At 66.3% G+C, this 26887-nt stretch overlaps 6 protein-coding genes across 6 annotated transcripts; 2 read left to right on the top strand and 4 right to left on the bottom strand.

Annotated features, from left to right (window-relative positions):
* Positions 1 to 5550: 5550 nt before the first annotated feature.
* On the bottom strand, positions 5551 to 8755 carry EMIHUDRAFT_231869 (hypothetical protein; the record flags this gene model as incomplete). Its single annotated transcript, XM_005783845.1, has 4 exons — positions 5551 to 5784; positions 5854 to 5898; positions 5974 to 6184; positions 7038 to 8755. The coding sequence occupies 4 exons, from the start codon at positions 8753 to 8755 to the stop codon at positions 5551 to 5553; spliced, it is 2208 nt and encodes a 735-aa protein (XP_005783902.1).
* A 2695-nt stretch (positions 8756 to 11450) lies between these two features.
* On the bottom strand, positions 11451 to 11892 carry EMIHUDRAFT_364988 (hypothetical protein). The gene has a single exon (XM_005783844.1). The coding sequence runs from the start codon at positions 11871 to 11873 to the stop codon at positions 11556 to 11558; it is 318 nt and encodes a 105-aa protein (XP_005783901.1). The 5' UTR covers positions 11874 to 11892; the 3' UTR covers positions 11451 to 11555.
* Positions 11893 to 12593: 701 nt separating this feature from the next.
* Positions 12594 to 14468, top strand: EMIHUDRAFT_231866 (hypothetical protein; the record flags this gene model as incomplete). The annotated part of the gene is made up of 4 exons (XM_005783843.1): positions 12594 to 12767; positions 13100 to 13573; positions 13605 to 14264; positions 14331 to 14468. 4 exons carry the CDS (start codon positions 12594 to 12596, stop codon positions 14466 to 14468), a joined length of 1446 nt encoding a protein of 481 aa, XP_005783900.1.
* A 2893-nt stretch (positions 14469 to 17361) lies between these two features.
* EMIHUDRAFT_72336 (hypothetical protein) lies at positions 17362 to 18300 on the bottom strand (the record flags this gene model as incomplete). Its single annotated transcript, XM_005783842.1, has 1 exon — positions 17362 to 18300. The coding sequence occupies one exon, from the start codon at positions 18298 to 18300 to the stop codon at positions 17362 to 17364; it is 939 nt and encodes a 312-aa protein (XP_005783899.1).
* Positions 18301 to 18954: 654 nt separating this feature from the next.
* Positions 18955 to 21177, bottom strand: EMIHUDRAFT_314391 (hypothetical protein; the record flags this gene model as incomplete). The annotated part of the gene is made up of 7 exons (XM_005783841.1): positions 18955 to 19114; positions 19543 to 19595; positions 19801 to 19954; positions 20219 to 20271; positions 20438 to 20491; positions 20775 to 20877; positions 21023 to 21177. The coding sequence occupies 7 exons, from the start codon at positions 21175 to 21177 to the stop codon at positions 18955 to 18957; spliced, it is 732 nt and encodes a 243-aa protein (XP_005783898.1).
* A 1774-nt stretch (positions 21178 to 22951) lies between these two features.
* Positions 22952 to 23890, top strand: EMIHUDRAFT_72334 (hypothetical protein; the record flags this gene model as incomplete). Its single annotated transcript, XM_005783840.1, has 1 exon — positions 22952 to 23890. The coding sequence occupies one exon, from the start codon at positions 22952 to 22954 to the stop codon at positions 23888 to 23890; it is 939 nt and encodes a 312-aa protein (XP_005783897.1).
* Between the last annotated feature and the right edge of the window lie 2997 nt (positions 23891 to 26887).

Genomic DNA, 26887 nt, shown 5'->3' with positions numbered 1-26887 from the left:
ATGCGAGCGGCTCGTTGGTGGAGGAGGCGCCGAGCGTGCGGGCGCAGGAGCAGCCGGAGGGAGCTGACGGCGACGGTGGCGAGCAGGGGGAGGGAGGCGGCAGCGAGGCGGCGAGCGGCGAGGGCGGGCCCGCCCTGCTCCCCCTGCTTCCTGTGCCGGTGTGTGGCGCGTGCGGCGGCGGTGACGGTGAGCTGCTCCGCTGCCTGCTCTGCAGCAAGTGGTACCACGCTCCTCCGGGCGGGTGCGACGCGGGGAACGCCGAGGAGGCCAGCAGCGCAGAGGAGGGCGCCCCAAGTGCCGCCGCAGCCGCTGCAGACGCCAACGGCTCGGTCGGCGGCGGTGACGACGACGACGGCGGCGCCGCGGCAGCCGACATGGAGGCGCTGGCCGCCCGCTTCGTCTGCCAGCCTTGCGAGCTGATGCGCGCCCGCCTAGCGAGGCTGCTCTGCAAGGGAGCAGCTCCCTCTCCGGAGAAGGGTGCGTCTCCGTCAAGCGCCTCCGCCTCCGCCTCCCGCCTCCCGCCTCCCGCCTCCGCCTCCGCCTCCGCCTCCGCCTCCGCCTCCGCCTCCCGCCTATCGCACAAGCGGCAGCCGCATGGCGAGCGGCGAGGCGCGGAGCGGCGCCTGCCCCTCCGGCGCCAGCCCCTCCGGCGCCAGCCCCCGCGGCGGGGACAGCCGCGGGCGCTGTGCCGATTGCCGCTCCCACGGTCGCAGCCGCGCCTGCAGCGGTGATGGCTCCTCCCGGCTCGAGCACCGCCAGCCGGCCGGGCCGGGACGGGGCGGCAGAAGGGGCGGGGAGGGGCCGCGTGCCGGGGCGAGGCGGCTCGGGTCGCGGCGCCATATGGTTCTCGCGGGGTTTTCGGTACACGGCATGTTACGAGACACTTGTATCAGTCCTATTTTTTGTACCAAGGTGCGACCATGCGCTCACAAGTCACATACGCAGAGAGACCGGACTGGGACACGCCCCCGGGGGCCCACAGTCTGCGTGCCACACACCCCACGCGCCAGCTATCTATAATCTCGTGTGTTCACATGATGGAGGTGCCAGACACTCGACAACCGAACGGCGATGCGAAGTAGCGAAGCGAGCCGCCACGGCGTGTGCATGCCAGGACGCTGCGGGCCGCTTCGGCACCTTCGGAACGGCACCGTCCGGCTGAGCATGGGACAAACTTGCGCCCGGGGTCGTCCTCCTCACTGCCCCAGACCCCATGCCTCGATCTTCTTGGGCAGCAGCTGGTTCGACAGGTCCTCTCCGTGGCCTAGGCAGCCGTCCTCGCCCTTGCCCCAGGTAAAGAAGGCGCCGTCGGCGGTGATGGCGAGACTGTGGCTGCTTCCAGCCGACACAGCGACGACGCGCTGGCCAGCGAAGGCCTCGATCTTCTTGGGCAGCAGCTGGCTCTGCCGGTCGCCGTGTCCCAGCTTGTCAAAGCCTGCACCGCCCCAGCTCCAGACGGCGCCGTCGGCGGTGATGGCGAGGCTGTGGTCGGTTCCCGCCGACACAGTGACGACACGCTGGCCAGCCAAGGCCTCGACCTGCTTTGGCAGCAGCTGGATCTGCTCGTCGCCGTGGCCCAGCATACCGTGGTATCCGTGGCCCCAGCTCCAGACCTCTCCGTCGGCGGTGAGGGCGAGGATGTGGTACTCTCCAGCAGACACAGCGACGACGCGCCGGCCAGCAAAGGCCTCGATCTTCTTCGGCAGCAGCTGGCGCTGCCGGTCGCCGTGGCCTAGCTGGCCAACGCCTCCATAGCCCCAGCTCCAGACGGCTCCGTCGGCGGTGATGGCGAGACTGTGGCCGTATCCCGCCGACACAGCGACGACGCGCTGGCCGGCAAAGGCCTCAACCTTCTTTGGCTGCCACCGGTCCTGCTCGTCATTGTGGCCCAACCTGCCAAAGGATCCACTGCCCCAGCTCCAGACAGATCCGTCGGCGGTGATGGCGAGGCTGTGCTGGCCTCCAGCCGACACAGCGACGACCCGCTGATCAGCGAAGGCCTCGATCTTCTTCGGCAGCAACTGCTTCAGCTCGCCGCCGTGGCCCAGCTGGCCAAAGGCTCCACTGCCCCAGCTCCAGACGGCGCCGTCGGCGGTGGCAGCGAGGTTGTGGTATATTCCAGCCCACACGCTCACTGCACGCTCGCCGCCCAGTGTGGAAGAGAAGCGGGTCGGCGTGTTGAGCCGCGTCACGCCCTCGCCGTGGCCGAGTAGCCCAGGGAAGACTGCCGAAGCTGAGCCGCACGACGAGAGCCGCCCCTCGCCGTCGATGAAGACGCTGTGCTGCCAGCCTGCCGCCGCCCTCGCCGGCGGGTTGTGCTCGCGCAGCAGAGCAGCAAAGCACCGCCACCGCAAGGCGCAGCTCTCGTCCTCTGGCTGCGCCGGCAGCTCGAAGCCGCGCTCTTGCGCCCACAAGCGGATGGCCTCCAGCGCAAGCGAGGCGTGGAAGAGGAGCGAGACGGCCGCGACGCGAGCGATGTCGGCGGGGTCGCAGCGAGAGAGGGCGCGCGCAAGGAGCTCCGTGGGGAGGTCGAGCAGGCGGGCGGGCGGCGGCGTGTCTGGCGAGGGCGCGGCGGTGGAGGCGGAGGCGAGGCGGCGCGAGCGGCGGCGCGGCGGGGTGGACATCGCGAGAAAAAGAATTTCACGTAGTAGGAATGGCGGAGGCGGAGATGGCGGGTGCGCTGCTCGGGATGGAGGGAGGCGCCCTGAGGATGGTGGCCCGGGTGGCCAAGCAGCGGGCGATACAAGTGACGCGCCACTGGCAAGCGGTGGGGATCCCTCTCGAGTCGCTCGGGATGGAGCGCTTCCCCACGCTAGCCGCCTGTCATGGGTGCGGCGGTAAATTTCGCACACTGTTCCACGTCAAGCCGGAAGACGGACCTGCGGCTACGGGAGTGGCTGAAGAGGTGGTTAGCGCCATCCTGGAACGGATCTCGGAGCGGGTGGAGGGAGAGGCGGAGGAGGGGATGAGGACGCGCCTACGCCAAGCCATGCAGGGACAGGGAGTGTTTGTGTGCTTTTGTTGTGCAGCCCCTGTGGTCCGTGAGAAGAGGAGGCGAGAAGACGGATTGGCGGCGAGGGGGCGGCAGCCGCCACAGCAGGCGAGCGCACCCCGAGCCGGGGATGCACCTAGGGATCGGCCTTCCCCGACGCGGATCTTGCCACAAAGGACGCGAGGCAGCCCGGAGAGATTCGTGCCGGCAGCAGACAGGGTGAGACAACGACGGGATGCGATCCGAGAAGCCGAGAGGGATCAAGAGGCCACGGTGGCGGGCGAGAAGGCGGTCCTGGCGGAACTTAGGGCGATCGGTCTGTCGGTCGCGGACAGCACCGGCGTACTCAGGCCAGTACAGGCACGAGAGGTGCGGGGCTTGGCTAAACGACTGGTCGGCTCGACAGATCTTCTTGGACAGGTTTTCCGGTGGGAGGGGGAGGACTACCTCGTCAACGATATCGCACCGGGGCCGACACAGTCGGGGGGGCAGGCGCTGAAGGCGTACGCCTGCTGTGTGAGGAGGCGTGTGGCATCGGCGGGCCCACTGTCCGAACACAACTCGGCCTTTGATATCCGGGCGGTGCGGGACCGAATCGAGAAGGACCAGGCGAGGGGGGAGGCGACGCGACTACTGCGCAGTCTGCGGCCCGATGCGGAGCCGGGGGGGGGAGAGGCGGGGCCGTCGGCGAATCCGGGCCCTGCCCCCCCCCCTTCCCGAGGGGAGGCGAGAGCTTGGCCCCCCCCCACGAGCGGGGTGGACGGCCGACGCGTGGAGCCACGGCTGGAATGGCCGCAGAGGCAGGGGGCATCCCCCGAGGCCCCGCCCCAGGAGGTGCGGCGGCCGGCGCCGCCACCGGGCCCGCCCCCGCCACCACCACCTCCGCCCCCGCCGCTGGAGCGACCGCTGGGTCGAGGAGCCGCCCCTGAGGTTCTGCACCAGGCGGTGCGGCCGCCAGTGCCGCCATCGTTTCCGCCACCCACACTGCCATTTCCACCCCCGCCACTGGAACGGCTGCAGGGTCGTGGGGCCGCCCCAGCGGCTCCACACCAGGCGTTTGGGCCGCGAGGGCCGCCACCGTACCCGCCGCCCCTGCCACCGCCTCCACCCCCGCCGCCGGCGGGGCCGCCGCCGTATGGACCCGCTCGGAATGACCTGGGGGGTCCGGGACCGCCCCGCCGGAGGCTGGTGTATCCGGGAGGAGGAGATGGGGGAGGGGAGTTACCGCGGTACGATAGTGGGCCCACCGGCGAGCCGGAGGGCCGTGGCCGGAGGGCCCCGGGGGGGGCTTGGGGTCAGTTGTCGGAGGAGGCGAGAGATGAGCTGACGCGGCCTCTGAGAGTGGAGTCGGGACGTACGGGCTCACCGGGGGAAGGCCAGTCGCAGTGGCAACCGGACCACCACGACCTTCGACAGGGAGGGCCACGCCTCCCCGAGCCCGGAGAGGAGCCGGCGGAGGGGGGGGGCGAGCCGAGGACGATAGAGAGGCCGCGGATGCGGGCGCGACTCGTCAACCAGGGAGAGCGGGCTCGACCCCCCGGGGGTGGAACTGGGCGCGACCCAATGCCACCGTTCTCGCCCGGGGAGACCTCGGCCGGGCCGTCGACACTCTCAGAACCGGTGGAGCTGGGAGAGGCTGGCGAAGACGAAAGGCGGCAGCGGAGGAAGCGACACCAACAACGAGGGAAACGACCACACCGGCCGTCGTATGACGCTCGGCAAGCGAGCAAGAGAGCGAATCGGGGAGAACCGGAGCCCCGGGAGGACCGAAGGTGGAGCCCTGGGACCGAGGACTAAGCAAGTGTCTGTGTCTGGGCGTGGTGTCCAGTGTAATGTCCACTAGCTCCGAGTAGAGGGGGCGTCCTGCAGTTAAGGGGAAACCCGGTACGCGGGTCCAACCCTCGGAGAACTGTGTTTACTTTACGGCCCTTTCCCTGCGAACGCGCACCCCCTGGGCTAGGGCTCTCTTGCCCGCAACCCGATGCCAATCATCCGGCCCGCTGGGTGCGCTTCTCAGCTCCCCGGCCCTGGGTGTGCGGTTGCCGACTGCACTCCAAGTGCTCCAAGTGACGGGCAGGGTTAGGGTACCACACTCCTCTCCTTAAAATCCCTGTGTGGTGGCGGCGTGCCGTCCTCCCATCCCTCCCTTGGCTTGTCCGTTTTCTTTCTTTCTGAGGCAGCGTCCGGTACGCGGGGCTAACCGCCTCGGAGACGTGTGTTATGGCCCTGCGACCGCGCACCCCCCAGGCAGGGCTAGGGCTCTCTTGCCCGCAACCCGATCCCAATCGTCTGGCCAACTGGGTGCGCTTCTTAGTCCCCGGTCCTGGGCGTGCGGCTACTGGCTGCACTCCAAGTGCTCCAAGTACCTACTCTCTCGCACGACACCGGGTACGAAAAAGAAATCCCGGTCGCCTAGAGGGATTTGGCGCGGGGGGGGGGGGGGGGGCAGTCTGGCTCTGGGGAGAGAGCAAGAGCTTGAAAAAATCGACGACCCACGCGCGTGTGATCGGACATGTACATGTACATGTGGGTTGAATGTAATGAACATAGTGAATGTCCTAGTCCTCCGCGCTGTCGTGGCCGATGCACTCGAAGTACGTCTCTGTCAGCTGCTCCATCCCGGCGTACACCTCCGGCTTCGCCTCGAGGCGGCGCAAGTACACACTCGCCTCGAGGGCCGCCTTGCTCGGCGGCCCGCGCTCGTCGCCCGCCGCGGTGGCCGCCTCGCACGCCCCCTCCTTGGCCACCTTTTGCGCCTCTCGCAGCAGCAGCGCCAGCACGGAGCCTCCGATCTTGTCACCATGGAGACGATGGCTTGCGGCAGCGCGGAGGAGGCCTTGACAGAGGTCGACCTGCATCACCCAATCGATGCGCGCCGAGCTGCGCGAGAGCGTCTGCACGAGCACCTTGATGGCGGCGGCTTTGGCGAGCGCCACGCCCGCCGCCGCCGCCGGCAGCCGCGCGCCCGCCCCCTCGGGCACGGACGCGCCGAGCAGCAGCAGCGACTGCCGCTCGAGGAGCTGGTCCGAGAGGGACCAGTGCAGCAGCAGGCCGCGCCGCAGCATCGGCAAGTCGAACTGGCAGTACGTGATCCGCTCGAGCGGCTCGGGCGCAGCGACGACCTCCGCCGCCGAGCAGGGCGGGATCCAGTTGCGCCACAAGTCGGCCTCGTGCGCCACGCTGAGCGCGTGCCTGCGGGGAGGCTCCGAGACGGCTCAGCGGCAAGGGCTCGTGCCCTCGGCCTCGTGCTCCACGCGGAGCGGGTGCGTGAGCGAGGCGCCGCGCAGCTCGCCGCCCAGCCTACCGGGGGAGAGGGAGTCTGCTGAGGGCGAGGCGCGGCCGCACGCGAGGAGCCGCTCCCGCCCCCCCCCCCACCCCCACCCCACAGCCCACCGGATCCAAAAGGCAGCGCCCTCGTCGGCGGGCCGCCACTCGGTCCGCACGCCCGCCGCCGCCTCAGACGCGAGCTTCCACCCGCCGCCGCCGCCGTCGCCGCTCTCCTTCTCAGCAGCGCGACTCCGCAACTCGTTGAGCATCGTCCGCACCGCCGTGAGCCACTCCCTCTCCTACCATGGGGAGATATGGGGAGATATGGGGAGATATGGGGAGATATGGGGAGATATGGGGAGATATGGGGAGATATGGGGAGATATGGTGAGCCACTCCCTCTCCTACCGCCGTCCGGACCAGCCTGAGCGCGCTGCCAACTGCCCACGCGAGGCGCGGCTCATCTCCTCCCATCTCGTCCCATCTCCACCCATCTCCTCATAAACGCACAACTCCGGACCCAAGACGCACAAGCACAGACAGTCGAGAAGGGGGAGAGACAGCAACGACAGTCAGAAGTCAGCGCTGGGTCCCAGGAAGGCGAATGCGATGACGGCCTCTAGTGTGAGCTCTAGCTAGTGAGCTCATACGCACGCCGGCAGATCGCGACTATATACAGCTAGTTAAGAGCCGACCGACCCTCGCGTCCGGTGCTCACCGACGGCCGGGCGGGCCGCCCGCCCACGCGCCGCCTACGCGCAGCGCGTGCGCCGCAAACTCGCCCGCCGACAGCAATGGCCAGTCTCCATCGGCCGTCGCGAGAGGCCTGCCCGGCTGTCGCCGCGGGGCCCCCACGAACACCACGCGTCGGATGCGGTGCCGCGCAAACTCGCGCGCAAAGTGCACGCCCCACGCCCGCCGCAGCGTCGTAGCGAAGTAGGACCGCGCCTCCTTCGCGCTACGCGCGCCGATCCGCCTCCAGTGCTGCTTGGATGCCGACTCCACCACACAGTCGAACAGCTGGTGCAGGTCGTCCGACGCCTCCGCGTAGGCCCCGACAACGAGGCTGCGCACGGTGCCAAACGAGCGCAGCACGGAGGAAACGGCGTCCCTCGAGCCGTTGTTCCATGCCTGCACGTGCGGCTTGGCATCGAGCGCCGCCGCCCGCGCCTCGTAGTCGCGCTGGACAAGGTTCGCCCTGTCGGCGACAGCGCCGCCCTGGCCATCGTCGCGCGCCCGAGCGCTCATGTAGTGAGGCCCGCCGCGGTGGATGGTCTTGCCCTCGAGGAGGTGCTCCGCCGGCGGCTGCTCGGGCCCGCGCTGCACTGTCGTGCCGCGCCACCGGACAGACGGATGCGCCTGGCCTCGTGTGCCCGTGCAGCGCGCCGTGCGGGACTCGCGCAGCTTGCAGTGCAGGCGCCCATCCGGCACGATGCCGTTCTTGCCGCGCGTGCCAGCGGTGCCGTTGAGTGTGACAGGCGGGATGACGGCGCTGAAGATCTCGCGCGGTTCCTCCTTGCCGCGCAGCCCCGCGTGCAGCGCATCACCGATCACGCGTGAGAAGATGTCGTCGTGGCAGTTGCCGTGGGCGCGGTCGTTGAGCGTCGCCAAGCCCAGCTGGACGCCAAAGGCATCGCAGACTCGAGGAGGGCCGCGGCCGGAGCAGGCGATGCTCTTGCCCACGAGCGCGCGCACGGCTGGGCTCTCCCGGCCGAGGTAGGTGCAGAAGATCTCGCGGAACTCGCGCGCCTCGCACCGGTTCTGAGCCGAGGGCCATGAGCTCACCCACGCGGACGAGAACGAGTCGACGGCCAGCCACGCCTCCCGCCGCGTGTCGCCGTGCGGCAGCCCGAGGATGCTGCGGCTGAGCTGGTTGCGCTTGACCTGCTCCCGCTGCTGCGTCAGCTGCCGCTGTAGCCCAGCGCTGCCGGCCCGCCCGTTGCCAGCCTCGGGAGCCCGGACATCGAGAGGTCCCGCCACGCCCTCGCCGCGGACCTCTCGCTGCATGCCCTCCCACGCCTTCTTGAAGGACTCGCCCGTCGGCGTCAGCTGCCCCAGCTGCGCGCCGAGCGGGTTGACGTTGGTGGTGCAGCCCGAGAGGAAGCGCGAGAGGCGAGGGCTGTTCGGGTACGGCAACTCGAAGGCGCCGTGGCCGAAGAGCGGAGCGAGCATCTGGAAGAAGCCGCGCTCTCTGCCGCCGCCGGGCGTCGACCTGTCGAGGAACCTCTCGGCCGCCTCGACAAAGCAGGCGCAGAACGCAGCCGGCGCCACCTCCTCGAGCGAGCGCAGGCCGAGGCCGCGCATCCGCGCAGGCAGGCGAGCCCGCCGCGCGGTGATGGCGTCGCCGAGCACGCCCTCGTAGCCGCACGCCTCAGCGGCACGGGTGAGCGCAGCGTCGACGACGCGAGCGTGGGACCCGTCTGGTCGGGAGGGAGGTGCCGAAGGATGAAGGCTCGTCCCCTCTCCTGCTCGTCCCTCTCCGCGAGGCACGCTCATGTCACCAGCCGCTCGATCGGCTTGAGCGTCTGCCCCGCCGCGACGCGCGCAGCAGCCGCACCAGCTGCCGGATCCCGTCCTGGGGGGGAGGAGGGGCCCCGCTCGACGTCGCCGCGCTCGAGGGCATGGCGCGCCACCCCGTTTCGCCTCCCCCAAGGTGCCGGAGAGCACGAACCGGAGGGGGCTCACGTGCGGTTTCCGAGCAGGTGCGCCGCCTTCTGTCCGAGTCGATCCAGCCTGTGAGCGAGCGCTTGGCCAGCATCGAACAGAAGGCCAGCCTCGCTTCGGAACAGCAGCTGGCCACACTCTCCGGAATGATCGAGTCGATCCGCACGGCGCCACCGCCGGTCCCCGTCGCTCGCTCACGCCTTGGCCTCCTCACCTGGTCTGGGCCCCACAAGCGGCGGTCACGGCGCGGGAGACGTCGCTCGACGAGAAGGAGAGCGCAGCGGCGGCGGCGGCGGCGGCCACCTCCGAGCGCGGCGGTGCTCTCGACGCGCGCGAGCGCAAGGCTTCGGTTCGGGAGGCTGCTGCTAAGCAGCGCGAGGACGCGGTGCACCGGCAGGCCCAGATGATGGCGAGCGAGCAGGAGCTCCTGCAGGTGGCGGCGCGCGACGCGCAGGCGCGCCACGACGCGTTGGCGAGCAAATTTGACGACCTGGAGGCGCGCGTCAAGGAGGCGGAGGAGCGTAGCCTAGCCCTGGAGGCGGAGGCGGCCGATGCGCGCAGGGAGGCTGAGGAGAGCAAGGCGGAGGTCAAGCGTCTGGAGGTGGAGGCGCGCCGGCGCGAGCAGCTCACATCGCGGGTTGCTGGCGCGCTCGCGGTGGAGGAGAGTGGCGGCCCCGCGCACGCTGCTGGCGCGGGCGCTTCTTCCCGCGAGTGCCACCGCGGGATCCGCGGGTCTGTTGTGACTCGGTCGGCCTTTGCTCAATAGGCACTCCGCTCCGACCAGCCTCGATGGGCTGGACCTCGATGCGGCTGGGCGGGCAGGCGACGCCGAAGGCGGGGACAGACGGGACCAGGGCGGCGGAAACGGCGCGCCGCGCGCAGGCGGCAGCGCTCAGCGGTCGGCTCGCACTCTCCTCGCCCGCTCCAGACGTGCTCGACGCGATCGCGCCATTGGCGAACGCCGCAAACAATGTCGGCACGCCCGCATTCTCGCCGGGAGGATTGTTCGGTTTCCCGCGACGCAAGTGACGCGCCCCGCTCCGCCGACACACCATTTCGATGCGCGCGCCCGCGGCGCCGCGGCTCGCGCAGTCCACAGAGCAGATAAGGCGTGCGGAGCGACCATTGTGTGGAGCGCCTTGTGGTTGTGCTTGGCCGCCGCGCGATTACCTGCGTCCCACACGTCACGCGCGCGCAGGAGAGCTTGCCCTTCAAACGGAGGTAGTAAGAAACACGAAGACTCAACACATCAAACTACACAAACAACACAGAGTCGGGGAAGTACTGAAAGAGGTAGAGGGACCCAGGATGAAGACATTTTAGGACACTCACGGACACCGACACGGACTAATCAAGACAACAAGGCAGCTTTTCCTATGGACCCCCTGAGCTGTCCAAACGCGAAATGTACATCTCTCGGCGGCCACTCTAGAGCTCCAAGTTCTCGCCCCCGGCCTCGCGGCCAGGCTTGCCACGAGCTCACGGCGAAAGGTCGACCGTCTTGCGGGTCGACTCGCGGGGAGACACGCCGCGCGGCCTCGACAGGAAGATGGCGTCCGGGATTGCGAAAGCAGCGACGTACACAAACATGGCCCAGAGGAAGCAGTACTCCCAGGCGATGATCTTCGAGTGAGCGATGAGTTCGCACTTGTGCTTGATGCACCTGCCAGTCGGCTGCTCCGCCATCCACTCGCGGCCCGAGTAGAAGAGCTGCCGCGCGGTGAGCGGCGTCTCAATCCACTTGCACGTGTAGCCCGGCAAGGCGTTGAACCCGAGCAATTGGTTGAGCAGCTGGAGATCAAGGCCGAGCATTTCGTCGTTGCCGTTGCCAAGGCTGTACATGATGTCGAGCCTTCCGCCCGGGTCGAGCAAACCCTTCCTGTCGATTGGCAACTGGGGCAATGGAACAAAGTTGTGGTTCTCCCTCGGCGCAGTTGGTGGCATCGGCGGAGGAGCCGTAACCGGCTGGAGCGACGTGGGCCACTGATCGCACGTATCCGCGTCGCGGATAGTGTGGCAGAAGTTGGACATGTCGTCCTCGCCGCGACGCGGGTTGAGGGGATTGATGAAGAGGCTCCACGCCATTCCCACAAGTGAGATGATCACGAGGAGGAAGGCCAAAACACGGACCCAGACGCCGCGGTGGCAGAGCCCTGCGCGGAGCCCACTCTCGCCGACCTGGCGCGCGAAGAACCAGGCGAATACAATCACAATGAGGAGGGGGGTGCCGATAAGCATCGGGAACGCGTGGAGGACGAGGTTGATGTTGTGCTGCAAATCGTACGGATCGTTCAGGTCGGTGGTGTAGTTGAAGGAAAAGATGCCGGTCATGGCCGGGGTGAATACGCAAATGAGGGCGAGCGATTTCATGAATGCGACCTTCTTTGGGACAGTGCCGTCGATCACCTCGGCGAGTGATTGCGGGTACATCTGATTGGCGAGGGCCCTGTAGAAGGAGTAGGAGCCGAGTGCGAGCACGAAGAACATAAAGACGTAGCCTTGCCAAATGTAGTTCGCGCAGACGCACGAGATGGTGAAGCAGCCACCCAGCCCGGTCTCACACGGCTGGTCGGAGAACATCGCGACGATCATTGGGCACTGGGCACGGGATGCATAGGGCGGGATTGAGAGGCTACGCGAGGGCAGGGCGCCAGGCAGAGCGCACGTTGATCGCAAAGATCAGGATGAGAAAAATCTGCATCGCCCCCGACCTGGTGACGATGAGAGGCAAGCCGAACGGCAGGCCGAGGAAGCTCGAGATGCTGGACGGGTCGCGTTCCACCCACATCGCGTTGAAGTATGGGAGGAAGAGCGAGACAGCCATGACAGCCATCTCGAAGAACACAATCCACAGCGCAGTCGAGGTGAGTTCGCCCGGGCCTTGGCATTCGCGGGAGCGGAAGTCGAAGCCCTCGTGGCGGCAGGCCGATTCGAGGTGGTGAAAAGCCATTGATCGGCTTGAGACGTCGTTTGGCCCTACTCGCTATCAGCTGGTCCTACATTCGCTAGGACTCGGTTTCTTTCGTTCGGCTCCCGTGGTGAAAGCAAAAAGAGTTCCCTACACGGGGGCGATTTGTAAACCGTATAGAGAGTGTGGCTTCCTCATTTAATGTCATCACAATCAGGTGTATATTACCAAAACGTGAATTTGTGTGAGCTCTGTGTCCTGCCTGATTTGCCAAGAACATACCTCAAACGACACTCCTCTGTCTGTCTCACAGATAAAAGACAGAGAAACATGCGATGCATACAGATCTCGATTTATTTACATGGTCACGGAGCGCGGAGCATGTCCTTGCACACTTGCAGCCGGGTGTCTAGAATGGCGCGAGGCAGGAAAACGGCACAAAAATGGGTCGGCGCGGGGGCGGGCGCGGGGGCGGGCGCGGGGGCGGGCGCGGGGGCGGAGAGAGCCCCGTCGCCGCTCCTCTCTCTTGCGGCACGACGCGTTCATCCCAATCGGAGAATGAGGATTGATGTACGCAGAACTCTCACGATTGCCTGATACGCGGTTGGGCAGCACACAGGCACGACAAGGTGCACTAGCCACATACATCCGCAGAACCCAAGAAAGAAGAAATCTAATCAATAAGCGAGCCCACCGGCCATCGCGATCGACTTCCACGGCGTATTGTGACATGCCCTCGGGCCGCTTTTGCGCATTATCTGGATGGAGCCTAGCAACGTCAACGGAAGTCGACGCGGCGTTGGCCTGGTTCGGAAGTGGACCCGGCGACGCTGGAGCTCCTCGGCGGCGCTCCCCGGCGACATCGAGGACCAGCGGGATTTGAGCGGGATCTCGGAGCTCGACAGGCGGCGTGCCGTTCTCCCATCCCTCCCTTGGGTTGTGTGTTTTCTTTCTTTCTTTTCAAAATTCTTTCTTTTGCTCTGAGTCCCAGAAACCCGAGGAGTCACACAGTCCACCTGTGTGATGCACGCCCTGCGAGCGGGGCGGGGTGCGCACTGTCCCTCTGTGTTCGTGTGCGTCGCCCATCTCTCCCTGGAGATGACTGCTCTATTTATTTATTTATTGCGAAGGGAGACTCCCTAGGGTGGGCGACGGCTAGCGCACCACACACCTCTCCTTAAAATCCCTGTGTGGTGGCGGCGTTCCGTCCTCCCATCCCTCCCTTGGGTTGTCTGTTTTCTTTCTTTCTTTTTTGCGAAGGGAGATAGGAAGAGGCCTTCATCAGCGTCGAGGAGCTCAAGAGGTTATATGACAAAGGCAACTTCGAAGGCAGGCTGCCCATCATCTCCATCTCCTTCTGCTGGGACACGGCGGCGCACCCCGACCCGCGCGGCAAGCAGCTCGCCACGGTGGCGGCCACCCTCGAGCGCGAGATGCCCAAGTATGCTGAGGAGATGGTTAGCCACGACTTCAATACCAACGTCCCGGGCTTCACCGAGATGGGCGTCTTCTGGGACTGGGGCTGCCTCCACCAGAGGGACCCCGCGCTCTTCGACCCGACCGAGACGCCTGAGGCCAAGCCCGAGGGGCCGGAGCGGGAGGCCTTCGTCGTGGACCTGCAGGCGAAGCGCAGGTTCTACGGCGGAGCGGCTTACGAGGCGAGCCGCAGCGAGGAGGAGAATGCGGCCTTCCGCTACGCGCTGCACAACACGATGGACCTGTGGTACGCCCACCAGGGTACGGTGGTGTTACATGCTCACGCAACTGCCAGAGGGCACGCAGCGCAAGGCGGGCTACGACGAGTCGGGCTGGACCACATACGAGCGCTGCTCCGCCGAGCAGATCAAGAAGGCCTACTCTATGATTATGACGTGGTCGCTCGTCCTCGATCTCGGTGCTAGCAGCGGCGAGGCTCTCGAAACTGACGGGCTGAAGGACCTCGAGACCTGTGACGAGGAGTCTCGAGCCAACAATGATAGTGACGAGGTCAGTGACGAGGAGGACGAGGTCGAGACGAGCTGCCGAGCCGCCGAGCCGACGAGGAGACGGTGGCCGCTCGACCCCGACGGCTTCGACGAGCTGATTGAGAAGAAACAGTTCACCAACGGCGCGGACAAGGGAGCGGTCAAGGCGTTGTACCGCAAGATGAGCGAGGGGCAGCTGAGCAGTGTCAAGGAGCTCAACTTCCAACGGATGACGAAACCGACGGTGCGGGACATGCAGCAGCTCGGCCGGTGCCTCAGCCTCTGCCGTCGCCTCAGATACTGTGACCTCCCTGAGGTCGGCCTGACGGACGAGGCTGGCGCAGCGCTCTTCTCGAACATCGCCACGGACGCGCACATCGAAGAAATGCGCCTTTGGAAGAACCAGCTCGGCCCGGCGGCTGCCGAGGCGATTGCAGCCTACCTCCGCAGCAACCGATCGATGACGAAGGTGCGTGCCGCCTGCTTGCCCCTCGCTGTGCATGCCTCTGAGCGCGTGTCTGTGCTGCCTGCACAGCTCCGCATCGAGGGCAACCCCATCGAGGACAAGGGCGAGAGGGTCATTTATGAGGCCGTGCGTGACAAGGAGGACTTCTTGCTCGGCACCGACGGCATGGGCGAACAATTCGAAACTTCGAGCGAAAGCGAAACATGAAAAGGATTGAAGGCCAAAATCGCGCGCGTAGCCTCAAACTTGTAGTCGCGCGTCCCCTAGCTTGCCGTAACACACATTACTAAGCAGTACTCTCGCCTCGAGGCCGTTGTGCGTTGACCCATGAGCGCCAGCTTACGTAATCTTATACCTTGGTACACAGTTATACTGAGTGTCGCGGACTCTCGTTAGAGACTTCTCCCCTTCTTCGGCACGTCTTTCGTCTCCCGTTCAAAGAGTGCCGCTACATGCACACATGTACATGTACATGTGCATGTCGCCAATATGTGGGCCCATCCACCACGACCGAAACAGTACTTCGCTCAGCCTCAGGCGGGTAAGGGGCCCCTCGCACCCACACCCTCCTGCTCACTGCCCCGGCGCCCACCCCTCGATCTTCTTGGGCAGCAGCTGGTTCGACAGGTCCTCTCCGTGGCCTAGGATGCCACGCTCGCCTTTACCCCAGGTAAAGACGGCACCGGCGGTGAGGGCGAGGCTGTCCACGGTTCCACCCGAGACAGCGACGACGCGCTGCCCAGCCAAGGCCTCGACCTTCTTGGGCAGCAGCTGGCGCTGCTCGTCGCCGTGGCCCAGCTTGCCAAAGCCTCCATCGCCCCAGCTCCAGACGCTGCCGTCGGCGGTGAGGGCGAGGCTTTGGCCGTATCCAACCGACACAGCGACGACGCGCCGCCCAGCCAAGGCCTCGACCTTCTTGGGAAGCAGCTGCTGCTGCTGGTCGCCGTGGCCTAGCCGACCTTGCTCTCCACCGCCCCAGCTCCACACAGCGCCGTCGGCGGTGATGGCGAGGCTGTGCATCCACCCAGCCGACACAGCGATGACGCGCTGGCCAGCCAAGGCCTCGACCTTCTTTGGCTGCCGCTGGTGCTGCTGATTGCCGTGGCCCAACGGGCCAAAGAAGCCTCCCTCGCCCCAGCTCCAGACAGCTCCGTCGGCAGTGAGGGCGAGGCTGTAGTTGCCTCCAGCCGAGACAGCGACGACGCGCTGCCCAGCAAAGGCCTCGACCTTCTTGGGCAGCAGCTGGTGCTGCTGGTCGCCGTGGCCCAACCGGCCGAAGCCTCCAAAGCCCCAGCTCCAGACAGCTCCGTCGGCGGTGAGGGCGAGGTTGTGGTCGCATCCCGCGGACACAGCAACGACGCGCTGGCCAGCAAAGGCATCGATCTTCTTTGGCAGCAGCTGGTCCTGCAGGTCGCCGTGGCCCAGCTTGCCCCAGGCTCCTTCGCCCCAGCTCCAGACGGCGCCGTCGGCGGTGATGGCGAGGCTGTGCGCGGCTCCAACCGACACGCTCACGGCGCGCTCGTCGCCCAGCGAGGAAGGGAGGCGGGTCGGCGTGTTGAGCTGCGTCACGCCCTCGCCGTGGCCGAGAAGGCCGGGAAACTCCTCCTCCTCGTCCTCCTCGCCCTCCTCGTCCTCCGTTGCCGCTGACCCGCACGACGAGAGCCGCCCCTCGCCGTCGATGAAGAGGCTGTGCTGAAGGCCTGCCGCCACCCTCTCCGGCGGGTTGGACTCGCAAAGCAACGCCGAAAAGCACAGCCACCGCACGGCGCAGCCCTCGCCCTCTGGCTGCGCAGGCAGCTCGAAGCCGCGCTCTTGCGCCCACAAGCGGATGGCCTCCACCGCGAGCGAGGCGTGGAAGAGCAGCGAGACGGCTGCGACGCGAGCGATGTCGGCGGGGCTGTTGCAGCGAGAGAGGGCGCGCGCGAGGAGCTCCGTGGGGAGCTCGAGGAGGCGGATGGGCGTCGGCGTGATTGGCGAGGAAGCGGCGGTGGAGGCGGGGGCGGCGCGGCGGCGCGAGCGGCGCGGCGGGTTGGACATCGCGAGAAAAAGAATTTTACGTGGGTCGCTCATCGGACATGTGGGTTCTCCCCCATCCCTCGTTTGGGTTGTCTGCTTTCTTTCTTTCTTTCTTTTATGTGGGTTGAATGTAATAAATATAGTGAATGTCCTAGTCCTCCGCGCTGTCGTGGCCGATGCACTCGAAGTACGTCTCTGTCAGCTGCTCCATCCCGGCGTACACCTCCGGCTTCGCCTCGAGGCGGCGCAAGTATACACGCTCGTCTCGAGGGCCGCCTTGCTCGGCGGCCCGCGCTCGTCGCCCGCCGCGGTGGCCGCCTCGCGCGCCCCCTCCTTGGCCACCTTTTGCGCCTGGGGTAGGCAGCGCACCCTTTTGAAGGTGAGGCGTATCTGCCGACCTGTGAAGACGCTTTACTTGCGAGCAGTGCGTGGACCAGATGGCGCGAGGGCACCGCAACATGGCTAAGGAGGCAGGGAAGCTTCTGCTCCGAGGCGGCCGCTCAGGACCGCAAAATGGTGTTCCTGAAAAGGTTGTGTTCGTCGGTCATTGTCGTTTGTGCAGAGGGTTCTTTGTAACAGGAGCAGCCGAGGAGGGAGCGCATAAATTCCGTAAACTAAAGAATTTTAAAGAATACGAAACGAAAAACGCACACGCACACACGCGCACCCCTCGTGTGCATGTAAAATGCTATCTGTACAGCGAAGTCCTCGGGAGCAGCAGGGACCCGAGCTCCCGAGGGACCATATGTGGAACACGAACCCCGTAAACTTCTCCACACACACAGGTGGTGGGGCAAGAGGAAAACGGAAAAGGAAAAAGATGCGGCGGCGCACCGAGCGCGGTGCCGCGAGCGCTCCTCCCTGGTTCCTCGTCCAACCAGACTGCCCTCTCCCTTAGCTTTTGAAGCAGGTCTGTGTGCTCAGCACACCGCGGTTGTTCTGTCTTCTGAGAAAAAGTAAATATGCTATCTGTATATAGTATATCAGTCTGAGTGTCTCTGAGACGAGACAGTCTGCATATTCTTTCGTTGAGAGTCTACAGCAAATCACAGCGATGTCAATCGTCACCGCTCACACGCCTGGGTCAGTCTGCATGGAGCGCGAGGTGCGCAAAGTCGCCCTCGAACTCCTCGCGGTCGCGCTGGCGCGCCGCGCCGTCCGGGCCGTAAGAGCCGAGCCTGGTCTGGGCCCGCTCTAGCCAGCCGTAGAGGAGGGGGCGGCAGCGCTTGTAGGCCAGAGCCCCGTCCACCGCCTCGTACCAGCGCTGCAGGTCGCGCATGCTTGCGGGCGAGAGGCGGAGGACGGTGGTGGCGGGCAGGAAGGCGTGGGCGCCGATCGTGGCAGTGTCTGGCACGGTGACGCGGGTCAGGGAGGAGCAGCGGGCGAAGGCGTGGCTGCCGATGGAGGTGAGGCTGGCGGGGAAGGCGGCGGAGACGAGGGAGGAGCAGCCGTAGAAGGCGCAGCCTTCGATGGAGGTGAGGTTGGCGGGGAGGGAGACGGAGCCGAGGGAGGAGCAGCCGTAGAAGGCGTAGTTGTCGATGGAGGTGAGGCTGGCAGGGAAGGTGACACGGGCGAGGGAGGAGCAGCTGTGGAAGGTGCCCTCGCCGATGGAGGTGAGGCTGGCAGGGAGGTCGATGGAGGAGAGGGCGGAGCAGTTGGCGAAAGCTTCGTGGTCGATGGAGGTGAGGGTGGCGGGGAGGGTGACGGAGGTGAGGGCGGAGCAGCCGTGGAAGGCGTAGATGCCGATGGAGGGAAGGCTGGCGGGGAGGGTGACGGAGACGAGGGAGGAGCAGTCGGAGAAGGCGCTGCTTGTGATGGAGGTGACGCCCTCCGGCACGGTGGTGTGCCCCTGCGCGTCGATTGGAAGCCGTACCGCCCAAACGTTGATGGCCCGCACTGCTGCCTTCGCTTCGTCGTCGAGGGGGCAGTCGTAGAAGGCTCTGTTGCCAATCGAGAGGCCATCGGGCAGCGGCAGCGCGATGGAGGCGAGGGAGGGGCAGCGGGCGAAGGCTTGCTCGCCCATGGAGGTGAGGCTGGCGGGGAGGTCGATGGCGGCGAGGGCGGAGCAATCTTGGAAGGCGTAGCTGCCGATGGAGACGAGGCCGGCGGGGAAGGTGACGGTGGGGAGGGCGGAGCAGCGGCGGAAGGCGTGGTTGTTGATGGCGGTGAGGCCGGCAGGGAGGTCGATGGAGGAGAGCGAAGAGCAGCCCTCGAAGGCGCTGCTGCCGATCGAGGCAAGGCTGCGCGGGAAGGCGACCGAGACGAGAGAGGCGCGGCCGAGGAACGCCCGGTCCGGCAGGTGCGTCATGCCTTCGGGCAGCACCGCGTGCCCGTCGGCGATGACGACCTGCCAGCGACCCACGTCCAAAATCTCGGAGCCGGGCAGCGGCGCGGCGTCGCTCGGCGGCGGCGCTGAAGGCGTCAAGCCGGGCACCCATCGTGTTGGAAAAAGAAAGCGATTTTGGCGCCGTGCTGTGCTCGCAAGAGGGCCACGCGACGGCAAATCGCGCGCTATCCTAACAAATGCACAAGGCGGCAGGGACGTGCCCGCCACCCCTAGCTCCGCCCTACGCCACCTCGGTGGCGTCGGGCACCTTGCGGGTGGTGGTGTTCGAGTTGTACGGCGTGGTCGGCACCGCGCGCCCGTCGCCAAACATCCGGCCTCGCCCCGCCGCCGTCACCGCCTGCAGCGGCAAGCCGTCAAAGCGGCGGGGGTCGCACAAGTCGGCCAGGAAGCAGCCGGCGTGGCCCGGCTCGAGCAGCAGGAGTAGCCGCCAGACCACGTACTCGAAGAGGCCGCGCCACTTCTCCGGAGCCACACCGCGAGGGCGGCTCGCCTAAGGTAAGGTAGGGTTCGGTGGCAGGGTAAGGTAGGGTAAGGCATGCTTCTGCCAGCTGGGCTTCTCCACACACACGAGGTGGTGGGGCAAGGGCCAGGCTGGCCCTCGCGACTCCACGTCTAGACGACAGGAGCCCCCACGGCATTAGAAGCGCAAGGCCCGGTGTGTGGGTGAGCGGTGTGAGTGTGAGTGAGTGAGTGAGTGAGTGTGTGTGTGTGTGTGTGTGTGTGTGTGTGTGTGTGTGTGTGTGTGTGTGTGTGTGTGTGTGTGTGTGTGTGTGTGTGTGTGTGTGTGTGTGTGTGTGTGTGTGTGTGTGTGTGTGTGTGTGTGTGTGTGTGTGTGTGTGTGTGTGTGTGTGTGTGTGTGTGTGCTTGAGGGGGGGAGTGGGCGGTGTGAGTGCGCAGCTCGCCTCCATCTTCGGCCACGCGGCGCTCCCCTCCTCCTCGCCTGCGGGCAGGCCGGCCGCCGCCGCGTCCACCTGAGGGGGGGTGTAGAGCTGTAGAGCGCTGTAGAGCGCTGTAGAGCGCTGTAGAGCTGGAGAGCGATGTAGAGCGCTGGAGAGCTGTAGTGCTGGAGAGAGCTGGAGAGCTGGAGAGCTGGAGAGCTCTACATCCGGCGCGTGACGAAGCGATGCAGATGCTGAGTGCAGAGGTAGAGCTCTACACCCTCCCTCAGGCGGCCACCTGCGCGCGCAGCCCGCGGAAGAATGCGGGCACCGCGCGGCCGGCGTCGCCAAAGCTGTCTGCGACGAGGTACTCGAGCTGGCGCGCGAGCTCGACGCGCAGGGGCGGACCGAGCGGCCACTCGGGGGAGAGGATCTGCTGCATGGCCGAGTACCTGCCACGGCGCGCCGGGCAGGTCAGGCACAGGAGGGAGAGTGGCTTCGCGGGGGTGGTGGAAGCACCCTACAGCGGCCGGCTGACTGACTGAAGCGATCACTTCGCGCGCGCCGTGGCGGCGTGAGCGACGGCGCGGGACCAAAAGGTTGAGCAAGACGGCGAGCGATCTCGAGTGATCTCGAGTGATCTCGAGTGATCTCGAGTGATCTCTGGCCATCTCGGGTCATCTCGGGTCATCTCAGGTCATCTCGGGTGGTCTCACCAAAAGTTGAGCGAGACAGCGAGCGCGCCGGCGGGGACGGGACCGGTCGTCACCTCGTGCGACCAGTACGCCGGCGGGTGATCTCGAGTGATCTCGGGCGATCTCGGGTGATCTCGGGCGATCTCGAGTGATCTCGGGCGACACCTAATGCCACCAGTACGCCGGCAGCACGGCTATATCTCGGCTGTATCTCGGCTACATCTCGGCTGTATCTCTCACCTCGTGCCACCAGTACGCCGGCAGGAACAGGAGGTCGCCCGGCTGCAGCGTCACCTGCCACACCACCCACACTGGGTTCGGTACTCTGGAGGTAGGGTACAGGAGGTCGCCCGGCTGCAGCGTCACCTCGACGCCGCGCGCGTCGTCGCAGCGCGGCGGAAGCGCCTGCGCTGGGCGGTCCGTGCGGTGAGATGTGGGTGAGATGTGGGGAGATATAGCCTCGCCTGCGCCGAGCGGTCCGTGCGGTGAGATGTAGATGTAGATGTTGGGTGAGATGTGGGTGAGATGTGGGGAGATCTAGCTTCGCCTGCGCCGAGCGGTCCATGCGGTGGTGGACCGGGTAGGGCGCCAGCCTGCCGCTCTGGCTGGGGTCGAAGAGGCGGAAGGTCTTTGTACCCGCGAGCTGCAGGTAAAAGTTGTCGTACTGGTCAAAGTGGAGCCTGCGTGGCGAGGGCGCCGGCATGAGGGCGGGGAGGCGGTGTTGTGGAGAGTCTTCAGAGCACCGCGTGAGGACGAGGGGGGTACGAGTACGGTGACCCCCGCTGAGTGCGTGTCCTCTCGGGCGCTAGGAGGGAGACAAAGAACACGTGCTCCGCTTCTAGGGAGTGGAGCCGTGTGCGCGCGCCGCCCGTCGCCGCGCTGCCGACGAACAGCTGGCAGACCGTCCACGCCCCGACCCTCGCGGCAGCCTCGAGCGCGCGTAGCCGCGCGAGCCGCAGCGAGGAGAGGTCGGCAGCCATGGCGGCGCCGAGCCGCGGCGTCGGCGCGAGGGTCGGCACGCCTACCGCACCACCCACGGGACTGAACCCACACTGGGTTCGGTACTCTGGAGGTGTGGTACGAGGCGCGCCGTAGCCGTGCCGGTGTGCCGTCGGCGGCGGCGGCGGAGAGTGCGGCGCCGCCTCTGCAGCTCCCGCCCCGGCGGGGCGCAGGAGGGGGTGCTGCAGGTAGAGGCAGCGGCCCGCGGCGGCGTGCGCGGGGTCGAGGAAGGCGGCGAAGGGGAGGTTGAGTTGGGCGACGTCTGGCCTCTCGAAGCGGTAGTCGGCGAGGACACGGTCTGAGCCGGCGGCGGTCGCCTGCGAGAAGGTGCAGCTGAGGTGCAGCCAAGGTGCAGCCGAGGTGCGGCCAAGGTGCGGCCGAGGTGCGGCCGAGGTGCGGCCGAGGTGCAGCCGAGGTGCGGCCGAGGTGCGGCCGAGGTGCGGCCGAAGTGCGGCCGAAGTGCGGCCGAGGTGCGGCCGAGGTGCGGCCGAGGTGCAGCCGAGGTGCAGCCGAGGTGCAGCCGAGGTGCGACCGAGGTGCGACCGAGGTGCAGCCGCAGCAGAGACGAGAGATGTAAGGAGAGATGCGGCTGAGGTGCAGCCGGGCTGCAATCAGCTGCCTGTCGCCTGCGCCAGCGTCGCAAACTTGCGGCCGGGCAAGAAGTAGGCAAACTCCTTGGTCTGCGCGGGCGCAGACAGCACGTGGCAGCTCACCTGGAGACGGGTGGAGAGGGAGGTGGCGCGGAGGTGCAGGGTGCCGCGTTGCTGAGGTGCAGAGCGGGTGGTGACAGAGTCGAGGAGCAGAGCGGGTGGTGACAGAGGGAGAGAGGGAGAGAGGGAGAGAGACGAGCTGCGAGACGCGGCTCGCCTCGCCGAGGCCTTCGGCGAGGTAGGCGGGCTCGCCCCACTTGTCCTGTGCGGCGGGCCACAGCCTCGCTCCCTCCAGGACGAAGCACGTCCGAGCAGCAAGCAGTCGTGCGGCGGCAGCAGGCACCCCATCTCCGCCCTCGGGCCAGCGCACGCGGCTGAGCTGGCCCGTCACCCGCCCGCTCTGACCCGCGGCGCGCCAGCCCTCCGTCGCGACGGCCGCGGTGCCGGCTCCACCGCCAGCCTTCTCGTCGGCAACCGCGCCGCCGCCGTCGTGCGGCGAAACCTCAAACGCGTATGGCGGAGCGTCGTATGATTCGCTGTTTCCGCCGCGCTGCGAGTGACGCCGCCTTGCGGCAATGTCAGCCGGGCTCAGAAGCCAGAGCCCGCCGCTGCGCGACGCAGCCTCGGGCGTAAGCGTGAACCCACCCTCCCGCTCCCAGTGCTGGCTGACCACCTCGAGGGCGGCCGCGAGCCCGGTCGCGTCGCTACAGCGCAGCGCCACACGAAGCGCCGCGTGCAGGGTCAGGGGAGCTTCTGGGAGCGGTACTCGGCAGGGACGGACGCGCCAGGCGTGCCGGTCGCAGGAGCGCGAGCAGCAGCGCGAGCGCGGCGCCATCGAAGGGAGTCGAAAGGGAGAAATCCTGCCATTTTCTTCCAATAGGTCTATTCCATAAGAGATTTCTTGGCTTTCAAAAATCTCATCTACGAAGCGAAGAGAAAAAGAATTCAGAAAACGAAAATCCGCACCCACCGCATGATGCCGGCCTCCCACTGGGCCTCCAGCGGTGCCGCTCGGCGGCGCCGAAGGCGTCGAGGCACGAAGACTTTGGACGTGGGCGGCTGGCAGGTCGTCATCGCCGACGGGCACGCGGTGCTGCCCGAAGGCATGACGCACCTGCCGGACCGGGCGTTCCACGGCCGCATCTCTCTCGTCTCGGTCGCCTTCCCGCGCAGCCTTGTCTCCATCGGCGTGGGCGCCTTCGAGGGCTGCTCTTCGCTCTCCTCCATCGACCTCCCTGCCGGCCTCACCTCCATCGACGAGCAAGCCTTCTACTGCTGCTCCGCCCTCACCACCGCCGCCTTCCCCGCCAGCCTCACCTCCATCGGCAAGCGCGCCTTCTGGCGCTGCTCTTCCCTCTCCTCCGTCACCCTCCCCGTCGGCCTCACCTCCATCGGCCACAACGCCTTCGACGGCTGCTCCGCCCTCGCCCGCGTCATCCTCCCCGCCACCCTCACCTCGATCGGCATGAACGCCTTCTGCGGCTGCTCCTCCCTCGGCTCCGTCTCCCTCCCCGCCAACCTCACCTCCATCGGCAGCCACGCCTTCGCCAGCTGCTCCGCCCTCTCCTCCGTCACCCTCCCCGCCGGCCTTTCCTCCATCGGCGGCTACGCCTTCTACGGCTGCTCCTCCCTCGGCTCCGTCACCCTCCCCGTCGGCCTCACCTCCATCGGCGAGGGCACCTTCCACAGCTGCTCCTCCCTCTCCTCCGTCGCCTTCCCCGTCGGCCTCACCTCCATCGGCGGCTACGCCTTCGCCCGCTGCTCCTCCCTGACCCGCGTCACCGTGCCAGACACTGCCACCATCAGCCCCCATGCCTTCTCTCCCGCCACCACCGTCCTCCGCCTCCCCCCCGCAAGCATGCGCGACCTGCAGCGCTGGTACGAGGCGGTGGACGGGGCTCTGGCCTACAAGCGCTGCCGCCCCCTCCTCTACGGCTGGCTAGAGCGGGCCCAGACCAGGCTCGGCTCTTACGGCCCGGACGGCGCGGCGCGCCAGCGCGACCTCGAGGAGTTCGAGGGCGACTTTGCGCCGCTTGTAGAGTGACAGTTTGTCACGTGTGCCATGTTGAGCGCGGGGCTGCTGCGCCTGCGGCGTCGTGTGAGCTGATCGTTGTGTGTCGACCTTTGGGACGACCTGTCGCCCGCGGAGTACAGGTTTTGAAACAGGTACATGCGCAAACCTCGACCTTTGCGCAAAGCACCCGTGTGTTATGCTGGGTCATAGAGCGCTCAGAGGGTGTGTTTTTGCGCGGAGAATCGATGATCGAGGTTCGAGCGGAGAGCGACACCGGTCATCCCCCGGAGCATGCCCCGGAGGTTTCCCTGCGCACACCGCAGACACACCCTCGACGCAGACACTAGCGGTCCCGCCTACTGGTCGATCAAGCCTACTGGTCGAGTAGCACAGGCAGTAGCTCGCAAAGGCATTGACTTGCGCCCGGGTTCCGGCCGAGCCCGTTCCCGCAGTTGGAGCAGAAGTGCACGACATCTTTGGCGTTGTCTAAGCAGCCTGGAACGAGGAGAGGAAGGCAGCACCCGACAGTGGCAGTGAAGGCGGCTGCCTCAGCAAACTCGGGCAACGCATTGGTGAGGCCCACATGCCCACAGGAAGCGCACCGGGTCCGTTGCGAGGTGCGACCCCACGGATATCTGTCATACTCCTTCTGCAGCTCGACCTCGGCCGCCCGGATGGTCGCCGCATCAACTCCCGTTGCCTTCGCGCGTTCGATGGCTGAAGCGAGCTTCTCAACATCGATGGCAGAGCTAAACCACCCCGGCATTTGCGCCTTGAGAGCTGAGGCGGCGCTATCTATCACCGCCTTTTGTGCTGCTGCGTCCTCGGCCGCCGTTGCCTTTGACAGCTCGCGCTCGGCAGCGTCGACGTCCGCTGCATCCACGCCCGTCGCCCGCGCCCGTTCGACGGCGGATTTGAGCTTTGGGACATCGACGGCGCCAAACCATCCCGGCATTGCCGCCTTGAGCTCGGCTGCCGCGCTCTCCTTCGCTTGTGCTGCCTTTAGGCACGCAGTGTGGTACTCGGACAGCTCGCGCTCGGCAGCGACGACGTCCGCTGCATCGACGCCCGTCGCCCGCGCCCGTTCGACGGCGCATTTGAGCTTTGCGACATTGATGGCGCCAAACCGTCCCGGCATTGCCGCCTTGAGCTCGGCGGCCGCGCTCTCCTTCTCCCAATCCATCCTTGCTGGCATGACGCCAAGCGAGACCGCCGTCTCGTGTCTCCTCTTTGCCTCGAGCGCGGAGGCAGCCTCAGCCCCCTGGCTCAAGGCGAGCTCGCTGTTGAGCCTGTCTGAGATCGCCTTGAACGCATCTTGCACCGTCGCGTCGAGCTCCTTGATCTTTGGCAGCTGGGCCTCCTTGTCGCTCTGGTTGGTGACAGACACGTCGGGCTTGGAGAGGAAGGCGAACGCAGCGTCCGGCGTCTTATCGGCCCAGCTCTGGATGAGCATCTTCGTCTGCAGCTCCGCCTGCTCGGCCGCGTTCTGGATGCACACGATGTGGTGGCGCTCGTTCTTAGTCCCGATGGCCGGCTTGAGGCCGCTTGGCATTGCGTACTGCATGGCAAGCCACGACTCGAACTGCGTCCAGAAGCGCGACACGTAGGATAGGTCGAGGAGGATGAGGACGGTGGTGCCCAGGTAGAGCATGTTCACCTCGGAGAGCATCCTGTTGAAGTCAGCCTTGTCCTCCGCGGTGCGCGATCCCTTGGGGTGGTCCTGAGGCATGCAGGCGCTGTCGAGCCAGATGAGCTCAATCTTCTTGCCAGCAGGCGAGTTGAGAAACCTTTTGATCGCCTTGAGCTGCTCGCCGTCGGGGTCGGGCTCATCGGGCTGCATCCACCGATGCGACACTGACAGGATCTTCTCAGAGTGTGTGCCGTTGACAACCACAGTGTAATCGAGGGTTTGTTCAGCGATGACGTGCGGGTGCTTCTCGCGGATCTCCTGGTAGAAGGGAAGGGTCGTGCCACGAAACGAGCGCACAAAGTCGGCGTCGAGCATGAAGAAGGTGCACGTGGCGGCGGACGGCATGTCGATTGGAGCTGCGGCTCTGCGCCAGGGCTGAGTGCTCGTCTTATCGGACGCGAAGCGCCATAAGGACGCTGAAGGCGCGGAGATCAAGTTCAAGGAGACAAATCGCGCGCCCGGGCTCAGTGCCAAACGCGAATTGTCTTTTCATGGCCTCTGCTGGTTGCTCCCGCCCCGCCTAGAAGGACATTGACTGACTGCCGGTTCTGTCTTTCCTCTTATTACGTATTAGTGCGCGCCAGTGCCCAGTGTGTCCGAGGGAGTTTGGTTGTGAAATTCTCTTTCGTTTTCTCGTTCGTGCAACGTACCTGCCTGTGTGTGGCCTCGCTCGCTGGCTGGCGTTCGTTCCATCGTTTGTTTGTTCTCCGCCTGTCTGCAGTCTGTCTGTGTGTGCCGCGTCTAGCTGTCCCCTGAAGGTTGACCATCGAGTCTCGTCAAACTGAAAAGGGTCCTTGCGGACCTTTCCGAGCACTGCCGCCCGAATTGAGGAGATAAGTATCACGCCTATTTCCGCCCTCAGCATTGCACGGTCGCGGCGCGCAGCACCTTGCTTTCGTTATCGTTCCTGGGTAAGAACGCCCCCTCCGCCCGAGCTGTCTCCCGAGCATCGCATCACAGCGTCCGCACACCGCTCTAGCAACGTCTCACAGCTACCTAGCGGGAACCACATTGCACACCGTCGCGCAGCACCTTGCGACGCTTGACAACGCGCATCAGGTCAATGTTCACCGCTCTTGCACTACTGTTTGTGCACCAACAACCCGCGCGCGCCGCGTCAGCCAGGGTGCTGCACAACGGCTCCGCGGCTGGCACATCCGCAACGGCCATGGCGGGGAACGACAAGACGGTTGCCCTTGCCGGCGTCACCCCTCGCTCCTCAGCTTCCACATGCATCTGTCCTTTCGAGGCGCCGCGCTGCGCAATGGAAGGGGGGCTAATTGGGTTCTTTGGCACGATGAAGTGCTTCCCGGAAGAAGACGGCTCGAGTGGAGTCT

Source organism: Emiliania huxleyi (assembly GCF_000372725.1).
Source record: "Emiliania huxleyi CCMP1516 chromosome Unknown EMIHUscaffold_176, whole genome shotgun sequence".
In the NCBI taxonomy this organism is placed as follows: Eukaryota; Haptophyta; order Isochrysidales; family Noelaerhabdaceae; genus Emiliania; species Emiliania huxleyi.
Note: the sequence above shows the minus strand (reverse complement) of the source record. Positions and strands in the feature narration are given on the sequence as shown.